The 21,162-nt window shown below is 31.7% G+C and overlaps 3 protein-coding genes across 10 annotated transcripts; 2 read left to right on the plus strand and 1 right to left on the minus strand.

The window, feature by feature from the left end:
• The first annotated feature begins 1,419 nt into the window (after window positions 1–1,419).
• Window positions 1,420–8,693, plus strand: LOC120071465 (uncharacterized). 7 transcript variants are annotated; one of them, XM_090311385.1, is made up of 7 exons: window positions 1,520–1,668; window positions 3,526–3,706; window positions 3,809–6,114; window positions 6,290–6,400; window positions 6,560–6,929; window positions 7,547–7,982; window positions 8,088–8,693. In XM_090311385.1, exons 3-5 carry the CDS (start codon window positions 3,940–3,942, stop codon window positions 6,596–6,598), a joined length of 2,325 nt encoding a protein of 774 aa, XP_090167511.1. In that variant the 5' UTR covers window positions 1,520–1,668; window positions 3,526–3,706; window positions 3,809–3,939; the 3' UTR covers window positions 6,599–6,929; window positions 7,547–7,982; window positions 8,088–8,693. The 7 variants fall into 7 exon arrangements, with proteins under 7 accessions (XP_090167509.1, XP_038879692.1, XP_038879691.1 ...); XM_090311386.1 differs by having other exon boundaries at window positions 3,809–6,099; XM_090311384.1 differs by having other exon boundaries at window positions 3,809–6,400.
• A 1,842-nt stretch (window positions 8,694–10,535) lies between these two features.
• On the plus strand, window positions 10,536–14,150 carry ANNAT8 (annexin 8). The gene is made up of 6 exons (XM_090311193.1): window positions 10,536–10,670; window positions 11,423–11,568; window positions 11,679–11,897; window positions 12,058–12,270; window positions 13,200–13,289; window positions 13,717–14,150. Exons 1-6 carry the CDS (start codon window positions 10,598–10,600, stop codon window positions 13,936–13,938), a joined length of 963 nt encoding a protein of 320 aa, XP_090167319.1. The 5' UTR covers window positions 10,536–10,597; the 3' UTR covers window positions 13,939–14,150.
• A 635-nt stretch (window positions 14,151–14,785) lies between these two features.
• Window positions 14,786–18,659, minus strand: LOC150037960 (mitochondrial fission 1 protein A-like). 2 transcript variants are annotated; one of them, XM_090310835.1, is made up of 6 exons: window positions 18,417–18,554; window positions 17,422–17,490; window positions 16,678–16,816; window positions 16,379–16,500; window positions 15,301–15,364; window positions 14,786–15,083 (listed from the first exon to the last, which is right to left on the minus strand). In XM_090310835.1, the coding sequence occupies exons 2-6, from the start codon at window positions 17,422–17,424 to the stop codon at window positions 14,998–15,000; spliced, it is 414 nt and encodes a 137-aa protein (XP_090166961.1). In that variant the 5' UTR covers window positions 17,425–17,490; window positions 18,417–18,554; the 3' UTR covers window positions 14,786–14,997. The 2 variants fall into 2 exon arrangements, with proteins under 2 accessions (XP_090166961.1, XP_090166960.1); XM_090310834.1 differs by lacking the exon at window positions 17,422–17,490 and having other exon boundaries at window positions 18,417–18,659.
• Window positions 18,660–21,162: the final 2,503 nt, after the last annotated feature.

Raw genomic sequence — 21,162 nt, forward strand, 5'->3', positions numbered from 1 at the left:
TGACCAACTTCAACATCTGTTTCAGATGAAGAGGTACCAGGCATAATCAATTCCCCTCTACGACATGAAGACATGGAATTTAATCTTTCTGATCTCTCAAATAGCCACTGCAGGTCTATGCACCTCTGAAGGACCACAGTCCGTAGAATTCAATCCTATTGATATTTCATTATCAACCACGAAAGAATCACGCTCTTCTAAAGGACCACAATCCATAAAATTCAAGCCTGCCGATCTCCTATTATCAACAACGAAAGGATCACACTCTTCCGAAGGACCACAATCCATTGAAGTAAGTCCTCATGATCTCTCATTACCAAACACAGGTCCGTTACATTGAGTTTCTCTTTCCAAGTCCACTGCATGAATGTTGTCATTGTCTATTGATAATGTTGATGGTTGAGTGTTCATAGACAATGGAATATCACCCTCTTCTCGATTAAGCTCATATGATACCTCGTATTGTTTGTATACACCTGTACCATCATAGCTGAACTCTACAAAGATCTTCCTGGAAAAGAAGAAAGTGGACATCACCGTCATTCCGATATACTATGGAGGGGCTTCAAAGTCAAACTTATATTTAACTCTCATAACAACATTAAACTCTGAGCAACTTACATTTGCAACCCTATAAATGTGAGCTTTAAGTTATTCATACTTCAAGATAATAGGCACAATGATTCCTGTTAACTCGTCTCCAACATACAAATTTTGGTTCTCATCCTAATGACCTCCGTATCAATTAATACACACTTTTCTGTCATCCTATAAAGCAAGAGAACATTTTTTTTATTAAGCAGATAGTAATACACATGGATCTCTCTCGTTGTTGCTTTCAATTGCTCTCACTCTCGCGACTCTCACTTCCAATTGCTCTCGCTCTCACGCTGTCGCTCAATCTCGCTCTATCTTGCTCTCTCCACCTTTCTCGCCATCGTTCTCTCTCTCCACTTTTTTCGCTATCGCTCTCTTTCCACCTTTCTCGTTGTCCCTCTTTCTCACACCCCTTTCGTTATGTTATTTACATACCTTTTTTGAGACCACGTTCCTACAAACACCAATGAAACCAGGTTCAAGAAAAGTTCGTTCTGAAAACTCCGTTTGGTTCCCAAAAACTCCGTTCTGGAAAACCTTGTTCAATAAATTTTCATTCAACAAAATGATGGTTCAAATGAAGTTTAGATTTTAAAGAATTAACCTTACATATTTGCTATGTATTAACGATTTTAAATTGTAGACAAATTTCGTAAAAATTGTCAAATCAATCGTATAGTGACAAACAATCACATCACGATGGAAGATAGACAGACAACAAGAGCGAGATAGTTATCGACAATTCTTGTAATCTCATACCGTGATAACATCAGGAGAAGGTCAATTGACAACTTTTTAAAAAATGGAGTCATTTGACATTATGAGCTTAGATATTAGGTCATTGACCCAAATTTCCTGAAAAGAGAACCTTTCTCATCCCCATCCTGCTTCTAATCAAGGCGCAACAAATGTCATCGTGGTCAGTCGAGAAGGTTGTAGTTCACCCTCTGGTTTTACTCAGCATCGTCGATAACTACAACCGAGTCGCTAAGGAATCCCGCAGACGAGTTGTAGGAGTTTTACTCGGTGGCTCTTTCAAGGGCACCGTCGATGTTAGCAATAGCTAAGCAGGTCCTTATTCTTTTCTCATACAGATTTCTCTCTCGCCTTTTGTTAAATATTTTGTTGTATTCTGTTTGGATCTGAATTTTCTAGTCGTTTGATTCGGTTTGATACCTGAAAGTGGATTCGGGTTGATTTTTATTTTAAGGGTTTTAGGAATCTGGGTATTTTGTTGGGTATTTGTCTGAATTTGACGTTAGTTGAACATAAATTAGAATTGGGCTACAGAGACTGGGAATGTACCTTTCTCGTGGTTGCCATGATTCGCCAAAAGGGCATGGAAAGAAGCGATTGTTTGAGCTTTGGTTGCCCTGGTTCACAAAATCTTTTAGGTTGCCTCTCGTTATGAACTAATTAGGGCATTCAGTTGCCTGCTTCTTACACCTGCTGTGGCTGTTACTCTTTTCACTGGAAATTCGTTGGTAACCTATACACGATTGATTCGTGTAATTGGGAATTGCAGGTTTGAGGGTTTTGATAGCCGAAGTTTTCAATACTTTAGGCACACACTGTTTAAAACTTTGAATATCTTTATAACATTAGTATTATCCATCTAACTCGTGATTGTTTGGACCTAGATCGAACTATTTTATGTTTTATTTTAGCTATCGTCTTTGTACATGTTTCAGGTAAGGATGATCTAGACTTAATCCAAAACTCAATCTTAAACATGTTTGACTTCGAGCTACAATCTTGATATATGATTTCCTTCCTTGTAAATAAATCAAACACAAACTTAGACACAAAATGGACTAGAAAAAAAAAAAAATCTACAAAGAATCTCCTGACGCCCCAACTTGAGGGGGAGTGTCGAAAATAGCAGTTTGATCTATGGACATTTTTGTAATTTCTCATGCTTTTGGGGTTTTCCATTGTCTATTTATTTGAACAGTACCCTTGTATTTTGTATATCAATTCAATAATAAAAGATCAGTCTTTATCGTGGTTTTTTCTCCCTGTTCTAGGGTTTTTCACGTAAAACATTTGTGTTCTTCTATCTTTTTCATCAGGCCCCTTGCTTACAGAAGCCTTAATACTCTTGACAAGCTTCAACATTTTTCTCTTAGTCCTTCAGTCTGCTGCCTTTGCCTTAAAAATGAGGAGTCCCTTGACCGTTTGTTTCTGCATTGTGACTTTGCCAAGAAGGGTTGGAATTTATTGTTTGGAATTTTTGGCTTGGAGTGTTGCCTCCCAAGCAAGATAGATGATTGGTTGATTGATGAGCTAGATAGTAAAGCTTTTGGTCCGTGCATTTGGAACGAGAGGAATAGTATAATTTGAAGATAAGTTCGGTTCTTTTGATTCATTTAGAACTGTTGTTCAACATACAGCTTCTTGGTGGTGTACAAACTACACCAAACACTTTTGTAGTTATAACCTTTCGATGATTTTTAACAACTAGAAGGCTCTTATTCACTAACACCTTTGGGGGGTCTTCTCAACCCCCACCCTTAGGTTGTTTTCCTTTGTTATTTTTTGAATACAAGTCTCCGTTTCTTATAAAAAAATCAATTTTATGCCTTATTAACTCCTTACATTGTGGGCTTAGAGGTTCACAACTCATTGGAATTCACAACTCTATTCCTTGCCCCCAAACACCCCTAAATGTTTACTTAATTTAGTTTCAGACGTGTGCTGCTTTGATATTTTTGGTTTGAAATTGATCATTGTTTTGGTTTATGATGGTTAGCTTTTATTCAATGTACAATTGGACATAAGTTTGGATTCGGTTGAAAGTACTGGCATGTTCTGCTGTGTTTTTTGGCTCTGGCATGTTCTGCTGTGTTTTTTGACTGTGGAGCTATATCTCTCTGATGATTCTTATGAACCTAACTATGTAATTTTGGCTGCATAATAATGATACAGGCAATGTCTTCTCTTTTGGTTTAGGAAGATCATAGGGCTCAAGACCTTGCCTTCTTCGTGTCTGAGAAGGACTTGAATAATGCGGCAAGAATATTATAGTAATCTTCTACCCTTGTCAAATTACTAAAGGGTCTGCAATAATCAAGAAAAGGTGGTTCTGTACCTGTTGAATGTAGTCAGAGTGAGTTCTTGTACTTGAAACCAATAATTCATATTGTTACCTTTCAAGTCAGTTGCTATGGAAGCTTATTAGTAATGCTTTGCTCAATTTGGTATGCCTCAGTTCTATGCTCCGCCTTTTCCAGACTAGTTGCTCAATCTTGAGGAACAAGCAGAATTACCATCTCTCAGCTGCTTTAATTAGCGATCACCTTTTTTTCTCCATCTGCATCTCACCATATTTTTGTACAATAGATGGTTTCCAAACTCATTCACGTGGCTGCATATGAAGCTGAAAATCATTTTGAGCTCTCTTTGAGACAAGCTTTCGAGCTTCTTGAACCAAAATTAAGACCTCCATTTTGTTTGAAGATCCCAAATCCACAAGAATACAAGGAGCTGAATTGGGCTATTCTTTATGGGATTTTATGTGAACCACATTTGGCTAAACCTCATATTAAGCATTTGCATGCAATTGTCACAGATGGTTATGGTCTGATTTGTTATCTGCTTCGAAAGGTTGTTAATGAACTGTATCTTAAACTCGTTGATTCCGCAAAATGTCAAATATTTATGGTGACTAAGGAAATGATAAATGTATGTGCTGTAGGGGTTGATGCTGTTTTGATATCCCTGTTGAGGCAAATTGTTGGTGGGGATTTTGGTGAAGGGAATTTATGGTTGTGTTTTGAATTGGTGAGTCTACTTTTGAACAGTTGGAGTTATTTGTTGGAAGAATTACCAGAGGTTATACCAAGTGCATTATATACGTTTTTACGGTTATTGGCAGATCACTGCAGATTATCTGATGCAAAATTGGAGCCTTTGAAGCAATTGGAGATTGCGTTTTGCATTAAAGTAATAAGGGAGCAATTTCACTTTTGTTTGAAGATTGGGAGAGATTTTATTAGACTCTTACAAGACCTAGTTTATGTATCTGAATTTAGAGCTGTATGGAAAGACTTATTATTAAACCCAAGCAACTTTAGGAGTCCTGGGTTTTTTGATATTTCAAACTTTTACTACACAAGAACTTCAAGTCGATATTTCTTACTTCGTATTTCTCCAGAAATGGAGGCCCAACTGCGATTTTTAATGACCAATGTGAAACTGGGCTCTCAAAACCGCTACCAGATGTGGTTTGCCAAGAAGTTTCTACATGGGTCTGAGAGTGAAATGATCATTTCTGACATTGTTCGATTTATATGTTGTGCACACCATCCTCCAAATGAAGTCATTCAGTCTGATATTATTCCAAGATGGGCTGTTATAGGATGGCTTTTGACATGTTGCAGGAAGAATTATATTAAAGCCAATGTAAAACTTGCTCTATTTTATGATTGGCTTTTCTTTGATGATCAAACTGACAAAATTATGAACATTGAGCCTGCAATGTTGTTAATGGTATTTTCCATACCTAGATATAATGATATGGTTCACACTCTTCTTGAATTTTTATTCCTTCTTGTGGACAACTATGATGTGGAAAGGAAGGATAAAATAGCATTGGGCGTCTCTTCAGCTTTTAGTGCACTTATCAAAAAAGGAGTAATTTCCTCATTGGACACTTTGATTTCTTTTGACGGCCTTTCTCCATTACTACGAGACAGGCTTAGGGTACTTTCATCAGGTAAGAAGTTTCAGGTTCCAAATGAATTGCAATTATTTATACCCAATCACTCTGTGAATCCTCTGCCTTCTTCGAGTAAATCCTGTGCAGGCTTTATATATTCAGAAAGCCATCCTAGCTGCATTGTAGGCAATGTAAATGCTACACCTGTTGGTTCTTCTGTTCCTATTGTGGTAGATGTATCTGCCCCTCATCATTCAGTTGTGACGGATGTTCAGCAATGTGACAATATAGAAATTTTGGTGAAAAATCTTGGTGCAGTTACTAGAAAATCCTATAAAATGGGCCTCAAAACTCTGGAAGAACTTCTAGTTTTATTTCTCTCGCTTAATGACAATGGACAAGCTGGCAGAACAATAAACACTGAAATTCTGTCTTCCAGAATAGTAAATACCTACGACTTGTGTGGGTATAAACTATTTTGTGCTCTTGAATTACCTCCAAATGGTTCCAGTTATAATGATGAAATAGAATCTGCCACTGCCTTAATAATCCGTACGTTCATCTTTTATCATGAGAAAAATATACAAGAATTGCTTCTGTTTTGTTCTAGGAATGGTTTGCCTGTGGGAGCGCGATTGTTATCTTATGTATCTCGTCTGGCTTATGAAGCGAACAAAGCAGGTTTAACAGGTAACGTTGAGTTTGAGAACATCGATAGTGCGGAAATTGATTCGAAGCCGCAGTTATTGTTGTTCCATCTGAATGGGTACTATTGTTTCAGGAATGGTATGGGAGGAAACCCCCAAGATACAGTTGTCTCTTTTTCTGAAATAGACAAGGAGGTGATTGCTAAGTTGGTAACAAATGCCTTTTCTGCTTATAAATGTTTCCTTGTTTATTCAAAAGATATTTTGCACAAAGATGCAGATGTATCTTTAACCAAGCTCTTTTATCTTGATTTGATGTCCTGTGTGGAATGGAATGCGAGGAGAGTGAAATTTTTATTCCATTGTATTTTTTATCTTCTCTCAGATCTATGCATATGCAAGGAGGAGATTGTTAAATTACTTGTTACTCTGTTGGATGACACTGATCTTGTTAATATGCAGTTCGAGATTATTGCAAAGAAATTTTGTGTGTTTGGTAAGGACACTAAATCTATTTTTCTTTTAGTTAAGAGCTCTTTGAATTGGGGTTGTCTTGAACAACGTAAACTCTGGGGCTTGATAAGGTCAGAGCTTATAGTTTCGAAGGTTCAAGTCGAGAGCTTAGTTTTGAAACTTTTCTGCTTGGGTGTATTAGATGCAAGCAAGCATGCCATTGCCATTGAAGGTCTTCTAAACTTGTGCTGTTATAATGCACCATCACCTGAGCTTGTTGAGGCAATCATGTTATTACCCAATGATGCATTTCATGGTTTCTCTGCCGCGGTCTTGGCTTCCTGGGTTGTATCGAACGAGTCAATGCTATTTGATAGCCTGGTTGATTTTGCAGAGAAACTTGGGAAGATGAGTGAGAGTGAGGTTGTGGTAAATCATTCTGCAATCTTATGGCTGGTGAATCATTTTAGGGCACAAGGACTGAGTGACTCAACAATTTACAGCAACCTGTATGGAAATATTGTGGGTGGAAAAGGAAAGTAGTGATGGAAGTGTGGGGTTTTGTATCAAATGTAAGTATGAGACTGACTTTCCTAACTGTTTTTGGTTGCTGATTTTCCTTGAAAATTTCTTTAGGTTTAGATTCATGTTTTCATGTTTAAAATCTATGATATTTGCTAATAGTTTTGGAATTCAATGGTGGAGATAAAAAATTTCATTCATATTCCAAGTGTTATGAGTTATTGAGGGGATTATTTATTTATTTATTTATTTTTTAAATTTTGGGATGTGTCTTGTGTGTTTGTTTTTAAGTAAAAATTTTAATTTCTTTACTAGCCCTGAAGATTTGAATGATTAAGCTTTCGAGTTTTGGGGAAACGAATCCAAAAGTGTTTTTAAGTGTAGAAAAAAAGTGTTATTAAACACTTAAAAAGTCAATCTAAACATACCCATAATTTCACACCTACACAACTCTAAATCAGTTTCAATCCTACTACTATGATGTAGGAGAAATGTTAGATAGTTATTAATATAATTAGTTTATATTATTTTTTTTTGTTAATTATAGGTTAATTAGCATTTTAGATTTATTTAGTTATTTTTCATATATTTTCTTGCAAGGCAATAAATAGCTTATGAAATTAGAATAATTTTTGTTCTTAGAGTCTCAGGTCTTGATCTGTTGCAGGTTGTATTGTGAAAGAAAGCTATGGTTCTTCTAGACAACAATATACATCTATGATTGAAGTATTTGGGAGTAAGGGTGAGAAAAACCCCTTCCTCCACTTCACCCCCTTTTAATCATGGATCTTCGATTTCCCATCCCTACCGTTGTACTCAAAATCAAGGGTTGAAAACTTTACCAGATGAAGAATGTGATGACAGACTTAAAAAGATGAAGGAGAAAGGCAGAAAGTTTTAATGGAAAAACATGCTAGGGGATCACTTGCAAGATCAAATAGGGAAGCAACCCACAAGGAAAGAAGGATTTAGAGACGATCCTTCTCACTCAAATCCATCTTCAGCAGGAAACAATGTTAGCTGTATTCTACGGCGAAGTTATCGGTTGACTCGAGAAAAGTGGTTCATCGACATCAGGAAGGACGTTTGTCCGAGTAATTCAGGTAAAGCATTTCAATACCAATAGTCAGAAAAACTATCTAAGCAAACAAATCAGATTTGTTCATTGATCATAGTAGACTGCCACTTATACATCCCAGCATTTACAGAGCTGATGATGCTGCTTCTGTTAACGAGGTTCTTGATGGTACAAACTGCACATCGCCTGCACATTTTTGGTAAATAACATTGTTTCGGAGTGCTTGTATCGGTTTCGGTTTTCCTCGTGACTGAATTGTCAATTGTCAATTCAGCATTGTCAATTCAAGGCAATCGAGGTCGAAGTGACTGAAGAAGACATGGAGAAGTTTCATAATCTGTTTAGGTTGGTGGTTTCTTACTGGATTCACTTTGGATATGAAAATGTAGAAGCATAGTACTTAGTTGTGGATATTATCATATGAGTTTTAGGTGCATCCCGAACATCACCCATCTTTATGCATCCCATTCTCATCACATTCATAGAAAAATAATTAAAATATTTCAAAAAAGGAGAAGAATTTGTCACATGACAAATTGTGATTGGACAATTTAGTGGGATCACAAAGATAGGTATTGTTTGGAATGCACTAAAGTATTTTTCTTATCATATAGCTTGAAATGTGAAGAAAAATTTATATATAGATGAAATTTATACAAATTTGCAGCTCCATACCTTCAGCTGGTTAGAACTTGTACTATTCTGAATTTATCAATCAAAGCCTTCTTTTTGCTTACATTTTCTCTTCCATCCAACCATTCATGTTCTCTTTTGTGTCATCTAAATTGATCCATCTTGCTTGTGCATATGATTCTTCCATGTCAGATATTTTATCTTGAAAAACGTGCTTCATGGTTTTGATGAATAACAATTAGGATGACTTTATTTATTTAAAGCATGTATACAGCCTATACTTCTTTAAGGAAAAACATCTAGTAGTAAAAATTCATTGTCTATATTTGTAACTTGTACACATTTGAAGTGAATGAGTGTGTTACTCCAGCCTTTTAAAAGTGTTTATTGGTATATAAAAAAAAATATTACTGTTTTTTAAATTTTGTAGGGTTTGGCTAAAATTTTTGTGGGGTAAAAAGTTTCTTTAGTTAGTGCTGTGTTGGTTTACTTTTAAAGATCACTATGAGGGTTAAAAAATAGAATTATCTAGAATTTTACGGTTAACAATCTTTTGGTAATTATTTTGTTTTTTATTTTAGAAAATTAAGCATATTTTCTCATTTTCTTACGATGGTTTGCATTTTTATTTAAGTATAAGATTTGAGTTTTTAGTCAAATTTCAAAAACAAAACAAGTTTTCAAAAACCATTTTATTAAGTTTTTAAAATCTAACTTTGTTTTTTAAAATATTGATAAAAAGTAGATAACAAAGTAAGAAATTTAGAGGTGAAACGGAGATTTATAGGCTTAATTTTTAAAATTAAAAACTAAAAATCAGATGATTACCAAATAGTTTGAACGTTTGCCATGTTGGTTGGAGTAAAGAGTACAGCGTCGCTCAATTGAAAAGTGTGTCGTGAACCAACACATCCAAAGAAAGAAAGGGAAGGAGGAAGAGTAATAACTTTGATATAATGTGGTATAATTTTATCCAAACTTATATCTATGTGGTCCTATGTGGTCCTCTCCAAAGAAACAACAAAAAGTGGATGTGAGAGATTCAAATATCTGATCTCATGATTGAGAATGCGTAATTTATAATAGTCGAGTTATATACACTTTGGCCAAAAATGAAATTCATTATTATAAAATATACTAAACAATCACTATGATATCAAGGTTTAAAATGTCAATATTAACGAGAATTTCAAGATCTCAATTTTACGAAAATGTCGATGGAAATATCGATGAAATGTTAATGTCGATATATATTTTTGAAAAGATTATAAAACTAAAAAAATCAAATAAACTAAATAAATCAATAAATAACATTTTATGGCTTTTAAAGAAGCAAAAAAAAAAATGTTTATCTTTATATTATATTCATATTATTAATATTTTGTTATTTTTTTAATGAATTTTGTATGATACAATCGAAATGCCAATTCACCTTTGTACCAATGTCAAATGCATGGAAATGAAAAAAAATTCAATATATCAATAGAAATTTAATATTGTATATAATATATATATCCAAATTAACTCAATTCGGTTAAGACATATGTCTTAACATTTAATTTGAATGTCATTATTTATTCGAAGGAATGAACTAAATAATGATATTTTTAATATCATGCTTTTTTCGTAGATCATATATTCAAAATTAATTACTTTCGTATTGTAAAAATAACATTCCCCTTCTTGAAAAGGAGGAAAAAAAAAAAAAAACTCCCTTTGATCATAACTTCACATTTAAATAAAACTTTAATTGAAATTTTAACGATATGTGTCATTAAAAAGTCCAATATGAAAGTGTCAAACAAATTAAATTACCTTTAGAGATAGAACTGTTTTTTTTCTGTAAAATTAAATGGACTGTCAAAAACATAAAATCAACCGTTGAGCATATTTTTTCCATTATAAAAATGGTTGAAGTTGAGTACAAACTTCATCAACAAAGTTCTTCAAAAAATAATTTTTTTTAAAAAAAAAAGAGGAAAATTTTTTATCAACAAAGCACAAAGAATGACCACTTTAATTGCTCCCAAGTATTTCTCTCCTGTTGAAGATGCAGAAAATATCAAGAAGGCTTGTCTAGGTTTTTCTTCTCTCTTCCTCTTCCATTTAGTGCTTGTCTAATTTAAGTATTTGTTTTAGCTCAACGATCTAGAATAGATCAAATCATCGACTTTTGAAATGATAATTAGTACATTATCTACTGAGTTATGTTGTATAAAGACTTTTGAAATTACTAAAACGAAAAACGAAAAACGATATACGTTTTGGTTTTATTAATTCTTATACTATTAGTTTTCTTTAGGAATTAATATTATCGAGTTATGCTTTGTAAACACTTTTGAAATAATAGTTATAAATGTGTCATTTATGTACTTTCTTTGACGGTGGACTTAAGGACTAGAAAACATAGTTAAAAAATGTATTTATGATAGTTTTTTAGAGCCATGAAAACGTGTTTTAGTAGTACTAAATCCTAGAGTTCATAAAGGATATTCTAACAAAAGAGTAATACTTGCAACTATCTTCATGCATCTTTTTAATTACATAGTAAAAAAAAGTTCAATAATATATATATATATATACATATATATATATTTGCCACATGACAAATATTAATTGAATATCTGGGTGAGCTGCACGAAAATGGGTGCAATCCGAGAAGCACCTAAATAATTTTCTTTAACAAATGTTTGATGCTTTGCCAAAGTGAGTACAGTTCAACGGTAATTGATACGAACTCTGTCTTTTGAAGTTGGAGGTTCAGATCTTCATATCCCACTCGTACTAAAAAAAGTGTTTGATGGTTTAGAGATTTGTGTATTTATGTTGAAGGTTTGGGGACAGATGAGAAGGCCATAATATCCATTTTAGGCCACAGAAATGCAACTCAAAGGAAGCTTATAAGGTTGGCTTATGAAGAAATCTACAATGAGGATCTCATTCACCAACTCAACTCTGAACTTTCTGGGGACTTTGAGGTATATATAAATATATATATAATGTATGTTTTTATTGTGTTCTAAGTTTAATTTTGTAACAAATTATGATTGATGAATTTTGAATAATATGTTATGGTATTATCACACAGAGAGCTATATGCCACTGGACACTTGATCCGGCTGATCGAGACGCCGTTTTAGCAAACAATGCATTGAAAGCATCGACACCCGATTACCGTGTTATCATCGAAATAGCATGTGTTCGGTCTGCTGAAGATCTTTTAGCAGTAAAACGAGCTTATCGGTTTCGATTCAAACATTCTCTCGAAGAAGATGTAGCCTTTTGCACAACAGGAGATATCAGAAAAGTAACTTATTTTATAACTTTCTAAGCATTTAAAAAGGTGTTTTAAAGTGAAAAGTAGAATTTTTAACACTTGAAAAGTTATTTCAAACAAGTCCAAAAGTTCAAAATCTGTGAAAAGGGGATTATTATTAGAGTATTTATAAAAATTAGCCATTTTGCAGCTTCTTGTGGCAGTGGTGAGTGCTTATAGATATGAAGGCAATGAGATTGATGAAAGTATTGCAGAATTAGAAGCAAACATTGTTCATAATGAAATCAAAGGCAAAGCTTTTAAGAATGAAGATATTATTAGAATTCTTAGCACAAGAAGTAAGCCACAGCTTAATGCAATTTTCAATCGCTATAGAGATATCCATGCCACATCCATCACCAAGGTATTACAATACAAAATTTTATAATCTTAATCGAATATTATAGACCTATTTGGTAATGTTTTCGTTTCTTGTTTATTGTTTATCATTTTCTTTTTTTATCCATAGTTTTTTTTTTCTTGAAAAGGGAAACCATACATTTTTTTGTAACCATTTCTGTTTCTTTGTTTATTTGAAATTTAATATTAAAAATGTAAGAACTTTACATGAAAAATAAGTTTTTCAAATAAAATAAAAAAATTTATGTTTTATTTATTTTCAATATTTATTATTAGAGAAATTTTCACATATAGAAAAAATGTCAAATTATTTACGAAAATAGTAAAAAAAAAAAAAAAACATTGGTAGACACTAATAGACTATCAACTTTTATCATAAAAATATTAAAATTTTGTTATTTTGTGTAAATAGTTTCATTTATTTTTCTATTTTTGAAAATCCCCCTATATGTGATGCATTTTATAAGTGAAAAATGGTAAATAAGATTTTTAATATTTATGTTTGGAAAAAAATAGAAAAAACCAATAAATTTAAAACTTGAATCGTTAATTTCTAGAATTCTTACACAAATTTAGAAACACTTTTGAAAAATGAAAAATAAGAAACAACTAGTACCAAACACTTCGGTTTTTCAAGAACTAAAACGAGAAATTGAAACACAAAACGTAAACGTTATCAAACGGAACGTGTATTTCTCATCTCCAATATTTTTCTTATGCTATTATTCATAACTCTAATTACTTTGAAATGAAGAAATATAGTTAGATCATTTTGATAGCGTTTGAATATTTATTTCTTAATTTCTCTTAGAGCTCTAAATAAAAGAATTATTTCTTTGAAGTGGGTGAAGTTTTTAAAATTTATTTTTTTCTTTTTATTTTCCACTTTAAGATTCTCATTAATGCATGTGGGTTTTGATTTTTGAATTACAGGGTTTGATAGGTCACCCAACTGACGAATATCTTGCTGCATTAAGAACTGTTATAAGATGCATTAGAGATCCAAAAAAGTATTATGCAAAGGTACATAATTTAATCAATCCACACAATATTTGTTAAATTTAGTTGATTAGAAGCTTAATTAAAATATTTTGATGATGGTTCGGTCGCAACAAAGAAATTAGAGGTTATCGAATAATTTCTAACTAATTAAGATATATACTCTCTTAAAGGTATATATATATTTTATCAATCCGTCCATTGCTCTTTAATGAAAATTAAATCATAGATAAGATGACACTAAAAAACTGTCATAAACGTTACAACATCCTTTTTTTTTTTTTGGTCAAAAGTGCTTTTTTATTTTCATATATATTTTATCAATCCGTCCATTGCTCTTTTCTTTTTGTATAATGAAAAGTCCAATTTGTTGTAGTGACACTATATCAAGCTCATTTTTTTTTTCTTTCAACTCCTATATCTGTGCTACTAAAACCATGTTGATGTTTAGGTTTTGCGAAACGCGATGAACACGGTCGGGATCGACGGAGATGCTCTTAGTAGAGTGATAGTGACAAGAGCAGAAAAAGATTTGAAGGAGATTATGGAACTGTATTTGAAGAGAAACAATACATCTCTTGAGGAAGCTGTGAGTAGAGAAATAGGAGGAGACTACAAAGCCTTTCTTTTAGCACTCTTGGGCAGTGATGAACATTTCAACCTTATGGATTAAGTCCCAAAATTATTATTATTATTATTTTCCCATATACTTTTTAGAATAAGTTTTATTAAACATAGGGTTTTGGATGGTGATTCTATGGTTCTATAGGAAATTCCTAAACATTTCCTTTTCCATTTATTTTCTTTTGTGATATCCCTAGTTTCTATCTTTTAGATGGATTCTAGTCATAGATTTGCTTTAATAATAAAAATGAAGTGCCTAATTTTATTATTTATTTATTTATTTTATGTTAAGTCACATTTTTGAAGCATTAATCTTGATTTATAATTTAGCCATTGTGATCTTAGGAGTTTCATAATGTCATTATCATTTATTAAAAGTTAAAAAAACACATATGATCCTTAACTTTAATGAAAGTAACAATTTGATTCTAAAACTTTAGTTAGTAACGATTTAGTCCTTACACTTTCAGAATTGTAACAATTTAGTTTATTTATTACATAATAAAAATTGACACTTAGTTTTGATGAAAATTTTCATAATAAAGTCTAACTTGTTACAAATTTCAAAATATAGAAACTAAATTGCTAGTTATTAAAGTTCAATGACTAAATCGTATGACTAAATTGTCACAAATTATAATTCAAAGACTAAATTGTTACTTCCATGAAAATTTAGGGACCAAACATGCTTTACAACCTTGAGAATAAAGATATTTCAATGGTGTGATTTTAAACAACCAACATTTTTTTTTTGAAAATAACAACCAACAACTTTTATTGAGAAGAAAATGAAATAATACAAGGACGTTAAAAAAAAGGACAAGCCCAAAAAAAAATACCCTACTGAGACCTATCAAAGTTTTCAGAATGTTTTTGCTCAACTCCCCAAAATCAAATTGAAAGAATGTGTATAATCTCAAATAAACTACCAATGCAGGACAAAGAACGTAACACAATGTTTATACAATATGAAATAGATCAATATAACAGAACAAACATTAGTAATAGCTAAGTAGCATTATACATCTCAAAGTTCTTTCAAGTCTGGCAACTCTAAAACTGGGTTTGATCAGACAGTGATCTCTTATATACAAAGCAAGTAATTGGCTCACTTCTTTCTGGAAACAGCAGCAGCAATACCACCAGCAAGCAGTCCTACAGCAGTCGCTGCAATGCCGATGCCGATCACACCATCTATATTCCCCAAGCAAGAGTGATAATGAATGAAAATGTTCAGTTTTAAATGAATTTTTGGTTAAATTGGGATAAAGAAAGATTAGAAGTCCGGTAGAAATGCCATAGCTCAATTGACATAGTCTTTGTACTATCAACCTCGAAGTCAAAAATTCGATTCCTCCATCTTACATATTGTCAAAAAAGAAAAAGAAACAAGTCTAGGAGAAATCGATACCTTTAGTGATCCGGTCTTCGATTGATTTCTTCAGTGTCCTTGCCTGTCTCCAGTCTGGTGCAATCTGAGAATCAAGCATCAAAATGGTTGAACTCCAAAGTTCTAAAATTCAATCATCAATGGTTCATAAGAAGTGCCACATTCAGTTTCTGAGAGTTCCAATTTTATGAAATGTTATATGCATGTCTCATTTTGGTTACTAAATTTATAAAACAATCTAGATGTGTTATGCCAAAAGTCATAATCATAAATTAACACATGTCAATCACGTTGAAAGTTTACGAAAAAGAAGTGGCACATATTAGGGGGGTCAAATATGTATCAAGGCCAAAGTTATGTCTTTCTGAATTGTAGCCTCAAGTATCAAGTTTAAAGTGCACGAGAAAAAGCTCAAGAAATTAAGCCTCATTTGGTAACCATTTGGTTTTAAAAAATTAAGCATATTTTCTCTCAATTTCTTAGGATGGTTCTCATCTTTCTTAAGAAAAAGAGTTGAGTTCTTAGCTGAATTCCAAAAACAAAAACAAGTTTTAGAAAATTACTTCTTTTTAGTTTTAAATTAAGCCCATTATTATTGCTTGACTTGGTTTTTGAAACATTGGTAGAAAATAGACAACAAAGTAAGAAATTTGGAGGATGAACGATGTTTATAGGTTTAATTTTAAAAAAACTAAAAACCAAAAACAAAAAACTAAAGCCTTGTTTGATAACCATTTGGTTTTATTTTTATTTTTTTTAAATAAGCTTATAAACACTCCTTCCACCACTACATTTCTTGCTTTGTTATCGATTTTTTACCAATGTTTTCAAAAACCCAAAATTTGAAAACTAAAAAAAAAAATATGAAAAAATTTGTTTTATTTTTTGGAATTTGGTTAAGAAATGAACTCTTTTACTTAAGAAAGATACAATCATGGTAAGAAATTGAGGAAAAATAGACTTAATTTTCTAAAAAAAAAAAAGAAAAAAATCACAACCAAATGGTTATCCATTGGGGCCTAAATGTTACTAAATGGAGCCCAAGTTAATGGTATATATATTATTATGCATAGAATCCAAGCCAAAGATGGAATCATACCGTTAAGCATTCTTCTACAAGTTCCCTACTCCTGGAGTAATCACCACTTCTGAAATACCCAACAGCAAGAAGATAAAGCTTCTCTCTCATCTTCAATGGGCTATCATCACCAGATAGTGCAGCTGCATAATAACAAAATGACAGAAAAGAGAGAAAAAAAAATGTTGAAGAGTATCAGACAAGCAAATAGCTAACTATAGGTTAACATTGGCACTTTGAAAGCCACATTTTGGAAACTCAAAGTTAAAAGAAAATAATAGTAGTACAAAAAGGATGTCTAATTCCTTGAAATACTGTACCTTCAAGCATTGCGATCCCACGTTGTACATCTTCGGGTTGCCTTGAATGAACAAGTGCCCAAGATAAACGCATAATGCTTTCCTTCAACAGCTCACCAGACGAGCCCTTTTCGGCATCAGCAGCCTCTCTTTCGCAACTCTGCAATGCATCACCATATCAACTTAAAAAGGGGTGCCATTCAAAGAATAATATGAGAGATGACATTATTAAATAAAGATTAACAATAAAAAGTTTGACCTTCTACTTTGTAACTAAACAATGGAGAGAAAGGTATGACGGAGCCACGGAGAAAAACAAGAATCTATGGCTCCAATGATAACAGCGACGACAAACTACTGTTTGTGGTTGTTTTCTAAAAAATGTTCTGCAGACTAATTTTTAAAACAGAAACTCTTTCTGATGTTTTTTAATTCAAAAACTGTTTGGAAAAATATTTTCTTTTATTGTAATTCCATTTACTTCTTTTACCTATTAAATTAAAAATATAACACATTCAAATCATGCTAAACTTAATAAATATACGATAACTAATTGAGAAAACATAAAAAAAATGTAAAAACAAATCACTTTCAGTTTTCTGCCACAAATAAGTACATGTCATGAAAAACTCTTTTTTAAATCTAAAACCCAAAACAATTCTTTAATCTGATTTACAAAAAGACGTAGAATTTTCAGGATAAAAATGTATATATTTTTTCTTTTTCTGTTAATGAGTATGGATTTTTTAATTGGATTAAGCATACCATAACAAATTTCACTAGACATGTTTATTGGTGCATCAACTGTTGTGCTAGCGTCTGCCATCTAATAGTCTGATACAGAGAGAGGAAAAAAAAAAAGGATATGGAGATAGCTATCAAGAAGGAAGAAAATGCAGGGATAGAAAATCTAGCCTCATAACTCCCACCTAAATGGGCAAGATAAAATGAGTATTCAATAGTCTTGGTGAATGTTTCACAATGATCTTGAAATAGTTAAAATTACTTTTATCATGTTTAAAATCAATCTGAAACACACTTTTGATCATTGAAAACCAATTCAATATTTAATTTTACACTTTTAAACATTTTTTTTCACTATTATTAAAATTGGTTTCGAGTGATTTTGAAAATGATAAAAGTGATTTAAACCATTTCAGAATCACTCCTAAACATGCTATTAGCTAAAGAACCAAGTAAAACTGATACTTTCGATTAAGCAATGGCATGCTGAAATTTCCATGACAATGGGCTGACCCATGAGTTAGATGAAGGCAAAAAATTGGTCAAAGCAAAAATTTCAGTAATACCCATGAAAGAAATGGGGGAACCATTCATTAAAATTTAGTTAATGATGTTCAATCTTGCGAAGTAAGAAAAAGAACACATACCCTAAAACAAGGAGTATATGAGTTTTCGTTAAAATTGGAAATATCAGGACAAAGATGAACAAGTTGAAAGGGGGAAATTTCAAGTTTGAAGTCCAAAAAGCTACAAAGCGCAGTTGAATAACTTCATACAAACACCCAATATTCAATAACTGGAAGAATCAACAGAAGTTACAACAAGAATTAGAACACTGTTTTACAATACAAACGCAAAGGATTCATACAAACACCTAAAATTCAATTAATTACACTAAAAAATACAGCTCATTAGCGACAAAACAACCTGAATTCGAAAACAAACCGGAATCTAAACAAGAGAAGAAAAATGAAGCAACTAAAAGATGAGTAGCAAAAGAAAGAGAATAAACATACGGCAATAACATCGCGATCGCACCATGGTATGTGATCGCCGCCGGAGAAGAAACTGGAAACCGAGCTGAAGAATTTGCTGACCTTAGCTTCCATCTTTCTCTGCTAATCTTCTTCTTCTTCGTACTTCGTAGTCGCTATTTCAAGTAACGCGGAACCCTGTTTTATTTCCTTTTATTTTTCTACTTTTATGGAAACCACTAACTAAAGACTTGCAGTGACGTGTTTGTTTCACACGTTTTACCCACAGTTTTTTGGGATGAGAATTTTGTTTTTGATTCTCTGATCCAAAGCAAGTTTTGAAAAGATTAATTATTTTAAATGATAAAACTGTTGAAAATATTTTTATATAACAAAATATCATTTTTTATTAGTGATAGATAATGATAGATGTCTACCACCATTTATCGTTGTCTATCACGGATTGATAGTGATATTTTGTTATAAAATAAATAAGTTAACTTATTTTACTATATTTGAAAACAATGCTTCCAAATATAATATATTTATATTTTATGTATACTCATATTTTGAATTTAAAGTTTTAAAATGCACAATTGTTTTGAATATAAAACATATTGCAATTAGTAGTACTTTTAAAGTTAATAATTAAATATATAACAACATTTTTAATGAATTTTAAATAAACAAAGTTTGTTAGTGATAGACTCCTATTAGCGATATGATTAATTGATGGATTATGAGAGTTGGATCTAAATATTGTTATATTTGTAAATTCTTTTGTATTGTGCTATATTTGCTAATACTTTAAGTCTGATTGCTATATTTGTAACTGCCCTTAAAACAAAGAAACATTAGCAAATATAGTATTTTATGTCATAAACTCATTTATTTTTGTTAAATTAAATATGTATTATATAATATATTATAAAATATATAGTATTACAAAATAATAATTACACAAAATTTTAATGTCATAAGTTAAATAATAATGGTTTATGTTCAACCTAATACTTAGTGAGTAACTATAATTGTTTTATAGTTCATAAATATACTATCGAACATATTTTGAGCAAATTGTTTAAATTGAAATTTAATTTCTAAATTTATTACTAAACACAGGTATGAAAACATGAAATATAACTATATTTTCATTTAATCTTATTTCAAAGTTCTATTTTTAGATAGCTTACCAAAGCAGAAATCTGAAATTAGAATTTTGAAAATAAGGAATTCAATGAAATAGAGCTATATTTCATATTTTTAGTTATGTAATTGGTAGTAGATTTAGAAATTGGATTTCAATTTAAACAATTATTTTAAATGTATTTGATACTATATTTATCAATCATAAAACTAGTTGTAGTTACCCACTGAATATGATGTTGATTATAAATTATTATTAATTAATTAATGAACACATTTTATGTTAATTTTTTTGCATAGTTATTATTTTGTAATATTATATAATTTATAATACATTGCATAATATATAGGGCTGTTTTCAAATATAAAAAAATGAACCAAAATATTTTACAAATTTAGCCAAATGTCATTATACGAATAGTGTGACATCCCGAAATTTTGTTTGTAATGTAATTTCAATATTTTGTAATATTTGAGATTATTTTTGAATTTTGGAAATTTAATTAGATTACTGAGATTCAATTATTGAGAAAGGGATGTTTCAATTTAATTGTTTAATCATACCGAAATTGTGGGAATTAGACTTTATGTCACACAAATTTAATTTGAAATTAATGTCAAGAATTAATTTTACTTTGGAAGGGGGTTATGTCACACAAATTTAATTTGAAATTAATGTCAAGAATTAATTTTATTTTGGAAGGAAAGGGGTGTTTCAATTTAATGGTTTAATCGAAGGGAAGTTATGGAAATTGGATTTTAATGTCACACAAATTAAATTTGAAATTAATGTCAAGAATTAGTTTCATTTTGGAATGAATGAGTGTTTCAATTTAATGGTTCAATCGAATGGAAGTTATGGAAATTGGACTTTTAATGTCACACAAATTTAATTTGAAATTAATGTCAAGAATTAATTTCATTGTGGAAGTGAGTGAGTTAAATTCTTTGTGAATTGAAAATTTTAAGGGAGAAAAAGATTAAAAGTTAGAAGCAGGGTCTGATTGAAAGAAGATTTTGGAGATTGGAATCTTGAGGGTGGTTGTTGCTCAGGCTTCGTTGGGGAATTGAATTCAAAGATTGATTATTGAAGACTGCCACTTGGATCAATATCTGAATCTAGTATCGAGGTAAGTAATCTTACTACTAGAACTGCCCACATGCCAGGCAATGTAGTTATGATTTACTGAGGATTTGATGATGGTTTAATGTTTATGTATGCCTTGATGATATGAGGATTTAAAAGACTAGATGCACATATTTGATCTGAGGATGATGAGATGTATATGTATGTTATGGGACTAGGATGACGAGATGTATATGTATGTTATAGAACCATGTTATGATACTTGTGATGTTGAGATCGTGATAATGTTCTTACTGATTAGTTAGATACCCACCAGAGGTTGTGTTTTCCTTCGAGATTCACCAGGGGTTGTGTTTCCTTCGAGATTCACCAGAAGTTGTGGGTCATTTGGGATTCACCAGAGGTTGTGGGTCCTACGGTACTTACTAAAGATAGTGGGCATACTTAACTACAGAAGAACAGAACTTAGTTTTTTTTCATGTATGTATGTGTCCCATGAGGACTAGAGAAGATTATATGTTTCCACCAGAGGTAGACATCTAGAGGATATAAATG

This window comes from Benincasa hispida, chromosome 2 (assembly GCF_027475165.1).
Source record: "Benincasa hispida cultivar pf3 chromosome 2, pf3_genome.v1.1, whole genome shotgun sequence".
Lineage (NCBI taxonomy): Eukaryota > Viridiplantae > Streptophyta > Magnoliopsida > Cucurbitales > Cucurbitaceae > Benincasa > Benincasa hispida.

What these genes read in the sequence shown, in the direction of transcription:
- LOC150037960 (XM_090310834.1), bottom strand. Translation starts at nt 18,509, where the DNA reads ATGGAAGCTAAGGTCAGCAAATTCTTCAGCTCGGTTTCCAGTTTCTTC. An exon ending in GCGATCGCGATGTTATTGCC is followed by an intron (nt 16,817 to 18,416) that starts GTATGTTTATTC and finishes GATGCATTGCAG; the next exon opens with AGTTGCGAAAGAGAGGCTGC. An exon ending in TTGTAGAAGAATGCTTAACG is followed by an intron (nt 15,365 to 16,378) that starts GTATGATTCCAT and finishes CTTGATTCTCAG; the next exon opens with ATTGCACCAGACTGGAGACA.
- ANNAT8 (XM_090311193.1), top strand. Translation starts at nt 10,598, where the DNA reads ATGACCACTTTAATTGCTCCCAAGTATTTCTCTCCTGTTGAAGATGCA. An exon ending in CAACAGGAGATATCAGAAAA is followed by an intron (nt 11,898 to 12,057) that starts GTAACTTATTTT and finishes GCCATTTTGCAG; the next exon opens with CTTCTTGTGGCAGTGGTGAG. An exon ending in ATGCCACATCCATCACCAAG is followed by an intron (nt 12,271 to 13,199) that starts GTATTACAATAC and finishes TTTGAATTACAG; the next exon opens with GGTTTGATAGGTCACCCAAC.
- LOC120071465 (XM_090311383.1), top strand. Translation starts at nt 3,940, where the DNA reads ATGGTTTCCAAACTCATTCACGTGGCTGCATATGAAGCTGAAAATCAT.